The sequence below is a fragment of the Kryptolebias marmoratus genome, linkage group LG11 (assembly GCF_001649575.2).
Source record: "Kryptolebias marmoratus isolate JLee-2015 linkage group LG11, ASM164957v2, whole genome shotgun sequence".
Taxonomy (NCBI): domain Eukaryota; kingdom Metazoa; phylum Chordata; class Actinopteri; order Cyprinodontiformes; family Rivulidae; genus Kryptolebias; species Kryptolebias marmoratus.
This window is the reverse complement of record NC_051440.1, coordinates 9,727,260-9,746,309: the sequence shown is the minus strand read 5'-3', so window position 1 is coordinate 9,746,309 and position 19,050 is coordinate 9,727,260. Positions and strand designations below refer to the sequence as shown.

The window sequence follows — 19,050 nt, the reverse complement described above, 5'->3', positions numbered from 1 at the left end:
GTGCTCTACAGTTTTCACTGTATTCTTTCCACTTCTGTGGTCATACCTCGTCACAGGCCGAGCAGCGTGGTTTGAGTAGCTCGGCGTGGTGCCTTCCACAGTGGATTTTTCCGTCGTGGTAGAAGTAGATCAAATCCACCAGCAGTTCGCTGCAAGTGGAGCAGGCAAAGCATGCTGGGTGCCAGCACTGCTCGGGACTCGCTCTCGAGGCAAACACTGCCGTCTCCCCGCCATTGATGCTTTCACCACACTGTGATCAACAGAGATGACTGGTTTGTTATAGCATCCTACTACATTAGTGCATGTTGCACAGGAGCTCTAAGCAACAATTTTTTTTACCCCTGAATGTCTTTTTATTAAATGCATTCCATTAAAACACAATCTATCAAACCATCTATCTTTTCTTACCACAGGCTGCTCAAACGGCCAAAGCTTTTGTTGACAATCACATAGAGGTCTACATTATTTGAAGTATGCTTTGACATCTATTTATGGGTGCTGACTGATCAGAGTAAATACTACATGCAATAGTTTCTGGAGCTAATCTGGCCCATTAAGCACGTTAAAGGGGCTTTATTGGGCATGACTGCAATTTGTCATCCTGTATATCATATTCTCTCAAATAACATGTTTGAACTTGAGACTTTTATTTCAGCTTTTCCTTTAGGTTTTAGTTCAGTTTGAAACCAAACTGGACAAAGACCAATGTTTTCTTTTGTCAGTGTAATTCATAAACGTGTACTGTAAAAGACTGGGAACTTGGTTCTTGATTCCAACGCAGCATTTTAGGTGTTAATGCAAACAACTTACGTATTCACAAATGCTGTTGAGAAGATTGCGCGGCAACAGTTTCACGATGCCCCTGCCTAATGCCTCCTTCTTCCTCTGGACACTGAACATTTGTAGCTCTTTCTTCTCTTCCTCTGAGAGAGACTGGCAATACCGGACCTGGGAAGGATGATGACAGGCTATGTGTAGATATTTAGGCAGTTTAAGAGTCACACTTGCACCTAAAATTGTCTAATTTTTAAGAAATACAATTTGCCTAAAGCAAGAGTTCAGATGTTTTGAAGTCGGGCTCTGTGGAAAGGGCGTTTACAATGAATATCTTACTTGTTGTACATAGCTTTTTGAACAATCGGTTTAGAAAAATAAAGTTTGAGTCTGACTGGACTGATGAGCTAGTGACTAGTCTGAACACCACATCAAGGCCAAGGCTTTTTAACAATTCAGTTAAAAGAAAACTGATAGTGGTTCATCCAAATGACTTTACATCGTCATCAATTTGTTAATGCATGACAAATACAGGACAAATAGCAGCAGCAGCTCGCTGTAGCACTTTCAGTGCAGCTTAGGCACTACTGGCAGGAATTGTTCAGAACTTTTCCAGAGAACCACACTTCAAAATATCTGAGCTATCATTTTATGTGTGATTCACTGTGATTTAAGTGGTAATTAAGTTCAGTGAAAACCAGTGTTGCAGGAATTTTAGCAAGTGACAGAAGTTATTAACGTAGGGTCTGACAGAGGGCAGAGTGAACACCACAGCTTGACTGAACAAAAGCAGCTCTTGACCCCAGCTCGCCCCCTTCCTAAACCCAACAACAGATCTCCACCCACAGTCCCTGACTGAGAAGCTCATTTTTACAAGTGTCCTTTTTTTTGATGGTTCCCAAAGCCTTAACAAGAGGGAAAGCAGACATTTACGCAAACATGTCCTGGGCTCAGAGTGAAGTGAAGAGGACGGGAGACAAAGGACGAGAGGCGGCCAAGTCGAAGTGTGGTGCCACTGCGGTGGTGGCATCACATAAAGTCCCTTTCAACCGGCATCCCACTCTCCCGCTGAGCAGTCCTCATAAAAACCACTGCTATGACAGGAATCCTGCTGGTGGGGGCTTCTGGCAAACATCATAAAATCATCAAGTCAAAAGCTACATTGTGCCCACACTACATGGATTTAAGACTGTGGAACAAAAATCCCATTAGGTGTGATGTCAACACGGATGCCAAGACCTGAGATGGCACAGAGATAGTTTAACATGTGGGATTACTGAGCCGCAAGAGATGCAGCTACTCAAACAAGCCGCTGAGTGGATCTATTCTCACAGCTGTAGTGTACATAAGAAGACCTGCTGGGGTGCAGATGTCTTACAGTTGCACATAAAATATTCTCACCTCATTATCATGCGGTGGCAGTTGGTGGAGGAGCTGCTTGATTCTGAACTTCTCTCCTGGACTGTTGACATAAGGGATCTTATCCTCAGGCAGGCAGGAAAAATATAACTGGATCTGAGAAAATCAAATCATGTGGACATTTTTGTTAGCATACCTTGGGAATTCTGTATCAACCCAACCATGGGTTCATATATAGTTTTGTTTTCTTCTAGTGAAGGATAAATCTAAATCATAGAGTTACCATATTTTTGATTTAATTTATCTTGCAAAACTTATTCAGTCTGAATTAAATTACAACAGAATGTGGTCTTTGTGGGAATATAACAAAGTTTTTGCTTCTTAGTTTGAAAATGAACCAAATTTGATCATTTTATCTATCAATCAATCAAATTTTTTTGTATAGCACATTTCAGCAGCAAGGCATTTCAAGGTGCTTTTAGTTTGTTTTTTTACAGGCCAACCCCTGCCAAATCAATCCCCCTGTGGCTTTTACGTAGCTTAAAAACTCAGAGAAGTGTGTGATAAATTAAGAGTATAAGATATCGGCTAGATTTTGTTATTACTTAGCAATGGATTTTCCAAAAATTTAATATTTAATGAAATGACTGATTTTTAGCTGCCAGTTTCAGACAAAATTCTTTGTAGACTAGGTACATATCTGCTGCCTCCAAGCCGATTTAGACATTACTGGAATTTTGGGGTCCATCTGACTGAACAAACAGATTAATGATAATCAGTTTGTGTATGAGATTTATTTCAATCCTTTGCGATATTGATATTGTGTACTGTACTGGCTACTGACTTTGTGGAGTCAGATTTTGTTGACTAAGCACACAGCAAGTTGAATTCCAAAGAAACCACTCATACAGTAATTGATCAGTTTCTCATGAATCTGCACTAAACTACACAAACTTGGTCAACAGGTCATATTAAATGTATTTGTCAGCTATAAGTTTGTCTCTAAAGGGCCTGGACAAAGCAGCCCATTCTGACAGTAGCCTGACCCTTGGGACTGGCCACTGAAATCCTAACTTTATGAGGAAGGGGCAATTACATTCAGCCAGATAAAGAGGTTGGATGAGCCTGTCTTGTGTGTTGTGAGACTTCCTGCAGCTTTGGCCGTCTGGGGGCAAGGGGGCCGTTTACCTCCACCACCATAAATTATGCACATCTTTATACTGCTATTACCCCTCATCCAGCTCCTTAGGGGCAAAGGAACAGTCAGCTATCACCCAGGAACCAATCTGTTTCTGCACTGTAATGATGACCCCTAATGCACGGCCCATTTACAGAATTGGCTGCAGTAAAGGCATTACAGTTGACCTTTGCATTTCCCCAAACAAAAGGCCATACATGTTAAAGCTTTTGGTCTCTCTGTTGCTGCATTCCCATGTCCTCTTGCCCGTCACCCACTCATTGCATCCATGTGTTGGTGTTTAACAAGCTGAGCGGGATGGAAGGCGGTTGGAAGCAAGTGGGAACATGGCAGGAAAGGAAAGTAGGAGGAAAAATGCAGCAGCTTTGGAGAAAAGTGCCACATAAAGCTGGCTGCCCTGTGGATGCAACCAGCAGCTCTTGTTAAAAGGCAGCCAGGAGCAGCAGCTTTGACCCATTAGGTCTTTGTCCGAGCAGATTTCTACTAATCACAGCAGACTTTGTAATACTAGAGTTTGTAAAGAAAAAGTACACACATCTTGCCAGTATGTGGCAGTCTGTTACAGGCTGACAAGTCTGTCTTATAAAAGCACCAAAAAAGTTTTCTTGAAATATGTTTTTCATCCCATAGGTGTCAATTTCTAGAAGCTTGATGCGTTCATCATAAGTGTGCTGAATCGCATTTATCTGGGCCAGGAAAATGGGCTTTAAGGGAGTTAAAATCAGGTCATGGCTGTTTTTACTCTCTGTCAGGGGGATAGATCATCATTCTCCGTGATGATTTAAGGAAGAAATGATTTGTGAAGCGGTGAAACGGATAGCACAGTGAAACATGAATACAGTTACTGTTGGTTTTACTTAATGGGGTCCAAATCAAGCAGGCAAAAGTGATTTTTTTCTTATTGGCAATATTCTTCTTTACCTGCTCGGGACGAAGGCCAGGTGGCACCCAGGCGTACTCCTCCAGCACGCAGCCCGAGTCATCATCAGACGTAGAGCTGCGCTGAAAGCCAGAGGTCAGCTGGCTGATTTTCGGATCCATCATAAAGTCCCGTTGGTGACCCTTGAAGCAGACCGCTGGTCCTGCTGCGCTCATCAGGCTCATTAGGCTCTCTTTTTACTAAAAAGGCAAGGAAAGAAGGGAGAATTAGAAAGAAAAGACGAGAAAACCCTTGTTTTACCACATCTAATCTATTTCTCTCATGTGAGGTCTTTTCAAGTGAATGTTAACCAACTGACTCACCACTATCACTGCCTCTTTTATGAGGCTCACAGTCTCCCCCACAAAAAAAAGCTCATTATGGTATCTGAGCAAGCCTTTCTTGGCTCACTTCTGGCTGATGAGTCTTACAACTTAAAGACACTCATGAAGTAAACTACACCCTTTCACTTTTACTGTGGCAGCAGCCTAACTTGTGATCTTATCATGTGGCTTTTGTGGATGAGGAAACCATCAGGAAATTCCCAACAAACTTCATGAGGTAATGCCCAGTCTCAGTATAGTGGCACTAACAAGCAGTTTCATGTCATTTTGTGTAGTTAAGGTTCACATAACTGAGATGCTACATCACCCTCTGTCCCAAGAGGGGCCACCACATGGGACTGGATGCTGGCTTGATCAGTTGAGCCTGAGGTCTGTGTAAACACAGGTCTGGTTTGAAGACAGGCCCGCCATATGGGGAATGTCCACAAACCTGCTCTGTCTCTATTCATCTCCCCTTTTTCTTTGGCCCGTTTGTTTTCCAACCTGCTGCAGCAGTGAGCGTCTCACCGTTCTTCTTATCTTTCAGTTAAACAAAGACATCCATGTCAGACAGGTGAAGTCATGGGGAAAGGGAGGGTTGCGATTGACTGATACTGACAACGCACCAACAGGCAGGAACAGAAGCATAGTTTAACGGCAACTCAGGAATCTAAGACTTGTCAACTCAAAAAAGTCATTTAGGCCACATTATTCCTGAATTTTTGATTATTAATCAGGCTACAGTAAAAATGCAGATTCTTCATTTATTCATTCATTCACTCATTTTGTTCTGGGTGGTGGTAGGGCTGGAGCATATACCCACGATTCACTGGACAAGAATTAGGGTGCATCTTGGACTGACTGTCAGACCATCAAAAAGCCAACACAAAGACATTCTCTGTAGTCAATTTCAAATCAACAAAAGCCAGAGTACATGTTGAAAACCCATTAATCCTCAAGAAAAATATGGTACAGGAGTTTTATACTGTAAATGTATTTAAAAAAAACAGTCATACAGCAGCTTTCTAATCAAATGTGACAAAAGCAAATTTGGTTGACGTTAGCACATTTGTAAAGCAAACCCTGGTGGTATCTCTATTAGCTCGAGTTAAAAATGATTAATTGCTAGGCAAGCTTTGAGGAACCAAGTAAACATGGAGATGATGAACGTATGTCCAGTTGTGGTCGCTTCTCACAGGCGGAGGTCTCTAGCTGAGATCAAACGAGAGCACAGGCAGCATCCAGCAGCCTGGCCCTGGCCACCTCCCCCAAACCCTCCACCCCCCATGGCTGGTAAGGGCACAGAGGGCCAGAAAGAGAGACAGCTGAAAAAAACAGATTGCAGCCTTCGAAAAAAAAAAGCCTAAAAATCGAATATTTGCCTGGATACTTTTTTGCATCAAGAGGTAGTTCAAACTGGTTTATAAATACTTGGAACCAGGCTACTAAAAGTTAACTGATCCAGGGAATTTCTGGTTATTTATGACAGCTCATGTTCCTGTGATCAGCCTGCTCACCCAGGCAGGTTTAAGTGTGATGGATAACATTAGTTGTGTATTCATTCGTGTTGTTTCAGGTCAGGAGGATTTGGTCATGACATGTCCCACTAAACTCCCTCTGATGTTCTCAACAATGGCGCCTTTGTAAAAGAATCCAATAGAGACTTGTTGAATCAAGAGTGTGCTTAGTTTTCTTTATGTTTCCTTTTTTGTTCTTGTCCTGATCAAGTGTGGCCTGTTGTCTCACCATACACGACAGCGAAAACCCTCAAACTGAGATAACCTGCCTTCAGCCGAGGGCACGGGGCCATAAATGAGATGCTTTCTTGTTCTAGTTGCATCTACTGTCTTGCAAATGAGACCAAAACAACCTGCAAAAATGTAGTTTCGTTTGGGAGCAGGATTGGGTTTCATGTGGGAGACGTCAGGATCCAAGAGGATTCACAACTTCACATTTTATCAGGCACTGAATCAGTCATGTTTGCTTTCAGATGTTGGATGAAAACATTGCACACGTCCAAAACCTGAATGTCAGGCTTAAACCTTAGCCAGGCTTTCAGCTCCCTTCTCATTTGATCAGATCTGCAGGAATGCAAATTTTTCTTTGAGATGTCCAGCAAATCATTTCCCCTGACTTTGCCCTGAATGCTTCCTTTACTCCATGAATGACAGGAGCAATGAACCAGCTAACATCAACATGCTTTCACTGACTCATCGCTTGTCCTGCCTTAGAGTTTTCCTCAAAACAACGAATCTATGGTTTGGGGAAAATGCTTTTTTCGACCCCCCCCCCTTCCCTTCCTCAACCTCTGTCCCCCGTTCCAGCCCTCCACCCACACTTTCCAGACCCCTGCAGTCCCGAATGTTTAACAGTCCCTCACTCTTTTGTAAAGGTGCTTGTTAACATGGCTTTAGGAGCTGCAGGCCTGCATATCTGTCTGATCTGCCCACAGAGAAGTAGAGGGGAGGTGGTGGTGGCAGTGGGTGCAATCCCACTGACGCTTAAATAGGGTGACTAACATGAATGAAAATGTTAATGTCCACAAAAGAAGAGGAAGTTCAAGTCAGGTTAGGTGTAGGATGGAAACCTTTAACACATTCTTGCTTTGAACAGTTCCAGCCAACATAGATCTGACAGCAAACAGCAACTGAAAAAATGCTTGTGTTTTGCTAAAAACAAAAAAAAAAGCACAATGAAGCGTATATTCCTGCTCTTTACATGACATCAGCTCGGTGAATGAATGCGTCCAAACATGATTGATCAGAGAACAAAATAGCCACTTTCTTACTGACCCTTTAGAGACCGGTCCCTGGCTGTGCTGTCTGACTCGACAGCATGTGTTAACTACAGTGGCTGAGTTATTTATTGCTCAGTGGTACACAAACTCTCGAAGGACTTTATACTGCAAATGAATAATAAATACAAACAACGGGGACATTTTAAAAGCAGGATTCAGTAACACCTAAATCAGAGTTGCCTGCAAAAAAAAAAACCCTTGGATTTACAACCTTTGAGAAAGCGCACAGGAAAAATAGGTAACCTCTGGTCTGAATTACTGTCTCTATTCCTCTAGGAAGTGAGTGATGGACATGCTCACAACCCAACACAGTGTTCTCTGTCAGTTTGGACCGGCCTAGCATGTTTAACTTGGCCTCTGCTAGCTCAGTGATGCAGGATAGACTGTAGCCAGAGAGGGAGAGAGAGAGAGAACCAAGAATTTCTCTTCTGTATTCCTGCCCAACTGAGAGTGAACTTAAACAAATGGAGTTATTTTTAAAGTCAAACAAAATGGAAAAAATATGCAATACATTTATGTTTCCCTGTACACACAACTGTTAAAAAAATAAAAACAAAACAAAAAACGAGTCTGTCAACTCTTGGCACATAATTTGTTATATCTTGTTCTAAAATACAGAGCATATGTGCTGCAGGCAGGAGCAGATCTGTTACAATTGCATCCCTGTGTGAACCAAAAGTTTCCTGTGTCTCTACTGATATCATATCCTTAACGTAACTAGAATGACCCAGCCTCATAAAACCACCAGTTTTAGCCTTAAAATGCTGCAGACAAATGAGAGGAACTCAATACTTGGAGCATGGAGGTATTACAGAGTCTGGCCTACTTTCATGACCAGAAAAGCATTTTTTCCAAAACCAAATGGATGGGAGTCATGTCCTCTACAAAGATTTACACTTGTGAGAGCACCTACTCCACTTATGTTTACTGCCATCACAAAGACAATGGTATGCAGGAGGGATGAAGTGACTGGCACCCAGGATGAAGTATAAAACCAAAACTAGCAGTTTGTTACTACATTAAGAGCAGATTATTTTGAGGAACCGGTTTGCATCGTCCATTGTTTTCTAGGTGTTCTTACCTCAAAGTGGACCACCTTTACGAAGGAGAGCAGGGAAAAATAATCTTATCACAACTGCATCCAGTCCTAGATTCCTTCCTGGCCTCTTGGGTCCATGTCTATGCAAGATCCATTGAGTTCTGCATCCCGCACAGGATCAGCCAGCCTTCTCTAGCAGAGCTGTCAGCACAGGAACAGCCCATATCAAAGCCAAGTCTGTGAGAAGTCAGGGAGATGCCCGAGTGAATGGGGTAAGCGCGTGTGCGAGAGAGAGAGGTGTGCGCGTGTGCGTGTACATGAAAAACCCCAACCAGATGGTCATCCCACCCTTGTCTCTCTCAGCCTCCGCTCCTCTTCCCCCCCACCCCACCCCCACGACCTTCTTAACCCTCAGCCCGGCCTCCTCGACATCAGAGCAGCCAGTCACGGCATAGCGAGGCGTCTCCTCCGTTAGAGAACCCTCCCCTCGAGCACATGCTCGCAAATTAGAACCACCGGCAGAGCTCTAAGGGACTGGGGCTTTAAAGTAGCACATCAGTAATGGCAGGGCTCATTTTACTGCAGTAACCGCTCTGTATCAACAACTGCTTTCACATGGCATTCCTTATCCCCCCCCCTGTAAATGTTACTGCTAGGTTTTGGTTCATCCGGTGGTTTGTCTTTCTTTGCTCTTGTGCTAAAGTGTCACCAAGTAACAAACTTGCTGACTCAAAGATTAATGAAGAAATGAATTAAATATTTTATACTGCAAGAAAAAAATCCTATTTTCAGTATCTTAAATCAACCTCAGCTATCAGCGCCAACCTTTAAAGGAAGATTAGTTTATTACAAAGAAATGCATGCCACTGACTTTCTTTCTGTTAATGATAGTCTGTCCCCTCAAACTCCCCGGGAGGGATGCCATTGACCTCGGCCTCTCCTTCACCTCTCCAGGAGTGTCAGCATGTATATCTTTTTTTTTTTCTTCTGTTGCCTCAGTTTGGAGCAAATTCTACCTTTAATGGTTCGTTGGTTGCAGAGCTAAAGCGTTACTTTTGCCCAAAAGGAACATGTTTACAGCGGACACAATTATGTCTTAAAAATGTGGAAGTTCCTTCTTTCTTAGTTAGGGTTTGCTGTAGAATGTTAACTCATTTTGGACTGTAAAACAAAGCGAGAGAACATTTTTTACGAGGAAGCAAGAAATCTACAAAACAGAGCCTCTTTCTTTTATAAACATTTTAGCAGCTGTTTAATTTAACGAATGTGGTGTCGAGACATGATTCTATGAGCTGCTTTTTTAAAAAAGGATTTGCTGTAATTTGAAGTCCTATGTGCAGTTTTTACTAACTTTTCAAAGTTAGGAAACTTCTATCAAATATTCAGTTCAGATTTGATCTTTTTCATTTAATTGCTGATTGCTGATACGTTTAACTGAATACAGCTTAACATTGTGAGAACATCAGCTACAGAGAAACCCTTCTAGTGGATGACTGAGAAGCATTTATTCCATCGTTCTCACTCCTACTTAAGACTTAAAGTGTTAAAAAAAACACAATATGGGTGGTAATTTAAAGTAATTAAAGCTTATAGTTGTAGATATCCCCTTCATAGGAGAACTCTAAACAGAAGAACTGATCTCAACAATTGCTTTATTGAAAGATTTTGACACATTTATATCTAAAGAGAGATGTTGTCATTCCACTTAGTTAAGTGATTTAAAATAAACACTTTTTAAACAAATTGGGACTCTGACAGTGATCTAAGGTGTGAACATCTTTTTAAAGACACCAATTATCTTTACACTCACAAGAACCTGTTCGAGAATAATTATAATAAATTCCCCTCTGTAATCTGTAGTTAGAGGGAGCTGACTCCCTGATTCAAGGTTCACCTCAGATAGTTGAATAATATAAAGTTAGACAAGTCATGCATCCCTGACCTTTGACCTTAGAGAGCACCAGATGACCCATAAATCCATGGCCTGCGGGCTTTACGGCCCATTGCCCTGTCATAGTCGCAACGACGTAAACGGCATCTCACACCTGGTCTGCACCTTCTCGCTGCTGTAAAAGCAGAGGGAAAATATGCCCTATATGCTAACGGCGAGGGGGCTCCGCGAGCAGCATGCCTCGACAACAACAAGACGAGGACGATCATCATCAAAACCCACACCGAATGATAAGGCTGCATTCTACTCAAGTTCAAACATGTCCAAAAAAACCAAACAAACAAGCATCTAGCTGAAGCTATATCTCAAAGTTTGCTTGTACTGTAATGTTATGGACACTTGCATAAATAAGACCCAAAACGAATATATTTTTAAGTTTTCTTTAAAAGCTATATTCTAAACTGAGATAATGAAGGGGGCCAAAGGGAAGGTCAGTCTTCAACTTCCAGTCATTGATGACCTGCTTAGATCGCTTAGAGCGACTCTCACTGGTGTGTCAGCTGCCTTATAAAAAGTAGGCATTCTCAAGGTTTAAATGACTTGCCAACGGGTATTAGCAGGACACAGGCCCAACAAAAGCTCCGGCTATAAAGGCCAATAAAAGCCTATCACCCTACTGTAACAACAATCCCCTTTTACGTCTTGAAAGAAGTCAGAAAAGGTCAACCGGTGGAGCAGTCAGCGCACTGATATTGACTTAGCCTGATTGGCGCTGACAAACCCAGGTCAGACTGTGGGCTTGTTAGGCCTATAACCCTCACATAACCCCTTTTAACTGTTTCCCTCTGACACGGTGAAGGCAGCTGAGGGCAATGCTAAAATCTAAGAAGAGTTTCTCACATCAGGCATTCAAAATGAAAAGGAAATAGTCAGTGCAGTTCTTCAGAGCCTGAACAGGAAAAAAAATGTATATAAAAACGTATTTATTTGTTGTATGGCTGAAAATCTTATTTGCCCAGTGCTTACAATATAAGCCTTGTCTGGGTTTTGTTATTAGGTTATTGTATGTGATAGCATTGAATTAAACAAATTAAATAAAACAATGCTTTAACTGTGTATTTTTCTTGGTTCTGGTTTTACATAGAAAATAAAAATGCAAAATAAATATAACAATTATAATCTAACGAAACTCAAACATCAGCTTTCTATGAAGTAACAACCTCGCCATACCATTTTCTATTTTTAATCAAAGTTCCATCTGAAGAAGCTGCTTTTTCTTGACTTTATCATACGTGCACCAATGTGTAATTGGTCAGCCAAACATTTTATTGACGTATGATGATGATGGGTCATGGTTCAGCCTTGATTTGACACCCTCTCACCTACTTGTGAAAGCCGAACCTCATTGGGAACAATGGGAAGTGGAGCGACAGAGCTCCTAGGGTTGTTAAAGGGAGGAAGCCCTTTTATTTGAGGACATTACAACTTAACAAAAGCCTGTGGCTGTCTACCCACAAAGCAGGCACAGAATGAATGGGCTGCTCTTACACTACACACTTGAGCTAACAAAAGCACTGGATCAGCCAAAGGGAGTGGGGGACTCTGTCATGTGTGGTCTGATGTACGCAGACGTAAAGGCACTGACAACTCAAACTTAACTAACTCTCTTTTTTAAATCTTCATTTAATTTCTACAGTAATGTTTTAATATTATAAAAGCTGTGAAGTTTCCCGGAAACCTAATTCCAAACTATACACAGCAAGGTTTAATCATTCCCACTGAAGAAAAAAAAACACCCTATTGGCGTCCAGGTTTGATTTCCTCTGACTAAATTTTGAGTTGGTGACCTCACACTTTTAACGAGACTAACTCACATACAGCACCAGCCCGACACCTCACTAATCTGGGCTTCTTTGCCTCAAACGTCCTCAAAGATCGAACAAGTCTGCTCCTCAGCAAAACCACTTCCTGTGTGTTTGCAGACCCGAACCTCAACTGAGCCGTCAATGAGGCTGCCGTAACAAAACAAGCAGCGCTCCGGTGCGAGCGCTATGCCAGCAGATCGTTTGTTAAAGTGGACGATTGCGTTCAAGGAGACCGAGGAAGAAAAGGCCGACGATTCCCACATGTGGAAGCGTTTTCCTGAGCCGGGTGACTTCAAAAGGCAATCCGTGGAATCCAACAATACTCCGAAACAGCTAAGAGCTGCTCGGTCAGGATCCCACTAATGATTAACATTCCTGAAGAAAACGCTCTCTTACAGTCTTTTTTAGTGCGTTCTAATTAAACACATGCCCCGGTGCCACAGCACAGAGGGAACTCTGACGGCTGCGAGCAGGGATGCTGCTTTCCAGCTTGCCTATATTGGACACAATTTAAATCATTAAGGTGGCAGTAAAAACAGCAGAAAGAGCAGAGAAGTCCAGCGATCTCCCCTGTAAGGCTCCCTGTCGCTCTGATGTTAATGACCCCTTCAACTCCTCATGTAACTTACATTAAAACATCCAAACATATTCAACTCAAAGAATAATCAATTTCACTTGCTTGTTACATAATTTTTTTTTTTTTTTAAAAGACAGGTCATACACGCTTCAAAACCCTACATACTTTTGTCTTTCTTTGTGTTCTCTGTAGCCTTGATGGATGCGTTTGATACTTTGGTGTTCAACAATGTGTATAACAATTTAATTAACTGTCCAGAATGAATGGATCTTTAAAATAGCCTCCCCTTTTTACAAATACAAACTGTATGTTTCATATGACCCAAATGGTGATTTAGCAAGAAAATAAATAAACAAAAACACAAATTCTGTTTACTTGATTCTTTCATTTCCCCCTTTAACTATTTAGTTTTCACTAAAACTAAATCTCAAAACTGAGGGAAAAAACTACAAACTAGCATTCATCTCAATTTATCTTATTTTTTACCTTAATTATGCAACTAAAAACAGTAAAAATTGATGACCTTTGCTTTTTGGCAAAACATCTAATTTTAAGGTAAAATGAGAAATGTTTTTTTTTAAAGAAATATGCAGTGGCTCAATGTTTTTTGCAGCTTGCCCAGATTTGATGCTTGACTCCAGCTGAACGTTGACTAAAAATGCTTAAACAGCAAATTCTTATTCTGTCTTCCAGACGATGGCATCTTCAGCGAAAGTATTGCTCATCTCTGGAAGGAAGTTTCATAATTCCAAATGTATTACAACAGCATGGCCTGATAGTTAAAGGCATGGGTGCTAAATCAACCTGCCTGCAGTTCAGTCCAACAATATGTGGTGCATTTTAAACCTCTGGCAAATAAAGCTCAATGGTGTGGAGCAGCTGATCCTTCACAAAACATTGCACTTTCAGAACTACTAGATCTGGTCTCCTTCAGTTGTTGGTACATTGTAATCCTATTTATTCTGAGTTCGAAACAGTCATACATCACAATGTAGGGAGATGCTGCTGGATAGCACAGAGTTAATATTGACACAAGCCACCTCAGGACAGGCAGTATGTTTCAGAGCAGCAGACTGAAGTCCACAGTGGACTCTCAGAAAGAGTCTGTTTGACCACAACAAGCTGACAGCAGCTCCCGCTGAGAGGTCGGTTCAAAGAGCCAGACTCTTGTTTGCTGTGCTCGCACCGTCTTCCTGTTAGGGGCTGGGCTCCCAAAGAAAACAAGAGCAGTGGCTCAACAGATGTGCGCGTCTATAGGTGTGTGTCCTATTCAGAGCACTTTGTTTTCAGCAACTTTGAAAAAAAAAAAAAAAAAAAGAAAACGGATAGAAAAAAAGCAGAGAGTTTAGAATTCATGGAAACAACCAATCTTTGATTCAAACTAAGCAAAATTTATCATCAACTCGTAACATATTCCATGGCTAAAAACAATTTGTTGTCATTAATGACCTCAGCATTAGCAGGTCCAAAGATAACACACCAACGCTGACAGAAACAGGCATATTACACGCATGGCTTCTAAGAATAAGCTCCGCTCCAGGGGATTGCTATCCAAGTGATAAGGCAGCCAGTTGTGCAACTTTTTCTTTTTTTTTTCCATTCTCCACATGCATGATCTCAACAGAGACATGCACACACATTCACTGAGGGATCCCAGGCAGCAATGTCTGCTTTGTATATCTGATAACCTGACAGAGACCTCCCTAGGGTTTTAGATTGGACTCCATTCCCATGAATTACACGGTTTAGCATGTACTGCAACTTGAGTTTTCTCAAATAAGATACGAAAACCTTTTTTTCTTTTACATATAGATTAAATTGGTACAAGAAAGCCAAATACTTATCTTAAACAATGACATTATTACTGACTGATGACAAGAACATGAAGCCAAATTAATATATTTCCACAGATGAAATACTTGACGTGTTTTGTTCTGATTGCAAAGCAAGTGCAGCATACAGGGTATCTGGTGGTTTGTTGGCGGAAGTATCTCGTTAAGGAATTACTTTTCAATCCCCTGACATGTAAAAACAAATAGAAGAAGAATGGCCTCTTTAAATAGTTTGCCATGAGAATGAGTTGGGCATGATGTATTTCAGTTTTTGGTTTGTCTTCTTATTAACCTTTTCAGGATTTTCTTTTTTTTACTAATTACTACATATAAACAAAATAATCACTGGAATTATTTGGGAGTGAGGCCTGTGCATACGTTTGTTATTAAACCTAATTACTGACGGTAAAAATTGAAATGTGGGAAAGGAGTATACTGGCAGACTTCCAACCACATTCTGTTACTGTAACCTTTCTCCAAAATCTCAGGAAATGCTTTTGTTGTCCATCCAAAACTTCACAACCCCGGCCGACCTTTTCTACACCAGCCACACTCACTGACTCCACCCGTGTGATCATAATGCAAACAGGAGGGTCCAGAGCCATAGGAAGTGGAGTTGGGGACTGTTTAGTGTATTTCTAGCTGAGGGTTAGGACAGTTTTAACTTTCCTAGGAACTGAGGAAAGTTTTTTTAATCAACCATATTGAGATAAGTATTTGTTTGCTTCTGGCTTTACGATGTTGTCTGGTTGGATTTATGTAGATGTTGAGAACAGAGAAATTAAACTATCGCCTGCCGCCATTCATGCCAAAGTTTTAAACAAAGATCTTGGAGGATTTGTTCGCAATAAAGGCACGTGAAGAAGGTGACTCTCGGCTACAAACACACCAAATTTAAACTCAATCTCTGTAAAATTGACTAGTTTATAGCCATTTTTGTGTTTGCTACCGTCATTAAGTTGTAGCAGCCATCTTGAATCAGGTTGACTACAAAAGTACATTCATTAAAATCCGTCCACTCATTCATGACATATTTTTCTTAACAGACAGACAAATGAACCCACACATATGCAGCAAGGTGGGGAATAAACATACCCTTCTACCAGTGTCAGGTTTGGTTAAATATACTTTCCAAAGGCAATTGCTAAAGTTGCTGACATATCTTTATGTCTGTTATTCCCCTTTATCAAAGCCAGACATGTTGATAATAAGCGGTTTTGCAGCCCTGCTCCACGGTTATTATGCAGTATACATCCAGAGCCGAGCATCATGCCTATACATGGTGCTGATAATAAAACATGTGCGTTGAGGATGACTTTCATCATTGCGGTGGTCTGATGGTTGGTCCCGCAATTACGCTGCATGGTTACCAGAAATCTGCTGGGGCAACTGAACCCTAGTATGTGTGTGTGTGTGTGTATATGTGAGAGCCAAACCCATTTTCCTCTAACATCATCCTGTAGTTCCTAATAAACAGAGCTGTGCCTGGAGGCGCTAAGCCGCTGCAGCTACTTTTAATTACTTTTAGAATAATGCTTAGCATGTGGAGCCAATGTGCGCCTCAACTTCGGAGAGAGCCCACCTCCACATGATGCTGCTAATAGCATTAAGGGCCTAGCATTTCTCGAAGGGATGCATATGACTCGCCACCTTTCATGAGTTTTAAACTACGATCGTCTTATGTTGGAGAAATGGCAGCGTTATAGCCATTTTGGTCAAACTTTGAAAATAACATTATGCACAGTCTCACGTGACATCTTGCATGATCAGTTAGTGCTTGGAGTATAAATTGTGAATGACTATCAGCTACTACGACACCAAGTTTTAGCTCATTAGCTATGAAATTCACTGGCTTATAACCGTCGTTGTGCATGCTGAGGTCAATTAGCTGTGGCGCCCATCTTGAATTGGGTTGACTCCAAAAGTTAATCAGCTGTAGACGTACAGGCGACAATTACTTTCTGAGAGTTTCATTGAAATCCATCCAGTGGTTCATGAGATATTTTGCTAACAAACTAACAAAGTTGACTCCAAAGGTTACAGTACAGATGTCACACAATGTATTGTGCTCAAAGTATCTGGTCGAGGCAACTCTCAGCTACTACCACACCAAGGTTTAGCTCAGTACCTGTACAATTGGCTGAGTTAGAGTCATTTTTGTGTTTTCTAAGGTCAGTTGGCTGTGGCCGCCATGTTGTATTGGCCTGACTCCAAAAGCTAATCGTTTGTAGATGTCAACCTGATGATCGCTTTCTGAAAGTTTCATTAATATCTGTTCACTGATTCACGAGATTTTTTGCCAACGGTACAAACACGCGAACCCACAGACACACACACACACACACACGTGCACACACAGACAGAAGCAAAAACAGTATCGCTCTTCCGTCATCTTCGGGCGATAGCAGAGTTAGCATTTGCTCAACAGGCAGCAGCAACAGCAACGGTGCCCTAAGTTTTACCATCCAAGCAGCCGTCCATCCCTCCAGGCACGGCGACTACAAACTCACGGACCACCGGCGTTCAAACAAGCCGTATTTCATCCAGCCCTCTGCCAACCCACCCCAAACAATTTACAGTTGGCGGACTCAGCCCTCTGGTGTTTCTCTGCGGCGACTCGACTCCACGCCACATCTCCCTGCTGTCCAGAACCGCTAAAGACTGCGGCCTCCTCTGACAGCTCCTCACAACACCGGGCCCTGTCCTGCGCCGCTTTTAGCCCCCGCTGCAGTGAGCTGGACCACGTCTGTGGGGATAAAGGGCTGCCACAGGTTTTTGGCCTGCAGCGCGATTTACACAGACGCGAGGTGATTCATTCTGGCTTTTGCACAAACAGCCCTCTGTGTACATTTCATTGGTGCTGGGCTTTTAAATCAACAGCGGCAAACATATACACATTCTGCCCATTCATACTCAGCTGGGTGTCTGCCATCAGTGCATATATATACACTCTCCTACACACACGGGCAAAAACTTTGTCACTGTTCATGTCAAGATAAAAACACACACGCCCCATTGTGTCATGCCTTGTTGTTTATGTCTGAAAGTGTTTTGATATCTGTGATTTGTTTCCGCTGTCATGAAAGCTGCATTAAGAGGTGCTCATACATAAAGAATTTTATATGTACAGTAGTGTATGTAAGTACTTGTAAACATCAAGTTGGTTGACGAAGATCAGAACAGTCGTGGGAAATAGAAAGTCCACCCTCTTCTTCGTTTGCAGGGAATTTAAAGTCCATCGCCCTGCAGTCAGAGAGATTATTCACAAGTCGAAAACATTTAGGACAGTCGCCAATTTTCCCCAGGAGTGGACCTCCCGGCAAAACTCACCCCAAGGTCAGACTGTGCAAAAAAAATTGCAAACAATTCTGGAGCTTCGACCTAGACTTTACAAACTCGTGAGAGGGCAATTAGATAAAGACCGAACAAGTTTGACTTGACTGAAAGAGCTACCTGAAAAAAAGTATTTTTTCTTCTAAAAAGAAACATGGAAGCACAATTTAAGTTACCAAAGTTTCATCTAAATGAACAACAAGACTTCTGGAACAACGTTGTTTGGATGGATGAGATCAAAGTAGAGATGTTAACTCATAATGCACAGTGCCATGTTTGGCAAAAAACAAGCACTAATAAATATCAGCACAAACACCTCATACCAAGTGTCAAGCATGGTGGTGGAAGCGTGATGACTTGGGCTTGCTTTGCAGGCCAAAGACCAAGATGTCCTCTGTTGACCAAAGCATTTCAGAGTTAAATTTATGGCCATCTGTCCGACAGCTACAGCTTGCCCAAAACTGAGTCATGGAACCAAGCAATGATCCCAAACACAGGCAGCGCATCTACAACAGAATGGTTCAAAATAAACAGAATCAATGTGCTGCGATGGTCCGGTCAAAGTCCAGACCTCAACCTGACTGACATGAAGCAGCGGAACTTGAAGAGAGCTGTGCAGAAACAAATGTCTCCAAACCTGAACGAGCTGAAGCAACACTGTAAAGAAGAGCGGGCCAAAAGTGTTCCCACAGCCATGCGAGAGACTGATAAAGTCAGACAAAAAAGCAACTGCTTCAAGTTCTACAAGCTGTTGAATCATGGGGTGGGCTTAGTTGAATAATTTTAGACCCCAGTAAAGTTCAGATCGTTTTTTTTTTCTTTTGTCCTGACACTTACGACCCTAGAACTGAAAGAGGGTGGACTTTCTTTTTCCCACGACTGTACGTCCGTTGAAAACAATGACAACGCAAGCTATTTTTACATCTGCCCCTTTGTCTCTCCGAACAAACCTTAAAAGGACGAGTCTTTAGATTCTATTACTGGTGCCTTTTGATTCATCTCAGAGCTCTGGGAACGAGGCGCGAACGAGCTCTCGAGCAACGCAGAGTCCTTCCAGAAACACTGCTTGTAAATCCGTACAATAATTTAGCTTTCTGTCAGAATTCTCACCTGCAACAGATTACTGAAAACCTTAGCTCAGCC

At 41.9% G+C, this 19,050-nt stretch overlaps 1 protein-coding gene across 4 annotated transcripts in view; it reads right to left on the bottom strand.

The window, feature by feature from the left end:
• Positions 1 to 19,050, bottom strand: part of prickle1a (prickle homolog 1a) — a 24,457-nt gene that overhangs the window by 2,796 nt on the left and 2,611 nt on the right. For 2 of the 4 annotated variants that reach the window (XM_017406009.3, XM_017406007.3), the window contains 4 exons: positions 4,253 to 4,450; positions 2,176 to 2,289; positions 811 to 948; positions 47 to 250 (listed from right to left, as the gene is read on the bottom strand). In XM_017406009.3, coding sequence (XP_017261498.1) covers positions 47 to 250; positions 811 to 948; positions 2,176 to 2,289; positions 4,253 to 4,435 — 639 coding nt within the window. In that variant the 5' untranslated portion in view covers positions 4,436 to 4,450. Of the gene's footprint in view, positions 1 to 46; positions 251 to 810; positions 949 to 2,175; positions 2,290 to 4,252; positions 4,451 to 8,451; positions 8,724 to 19,050 lie in introns of those variants that run through there. The other 2 variants (XM_017406010.3, XM_037978277.1) reach the window with 2 other exon arrangements.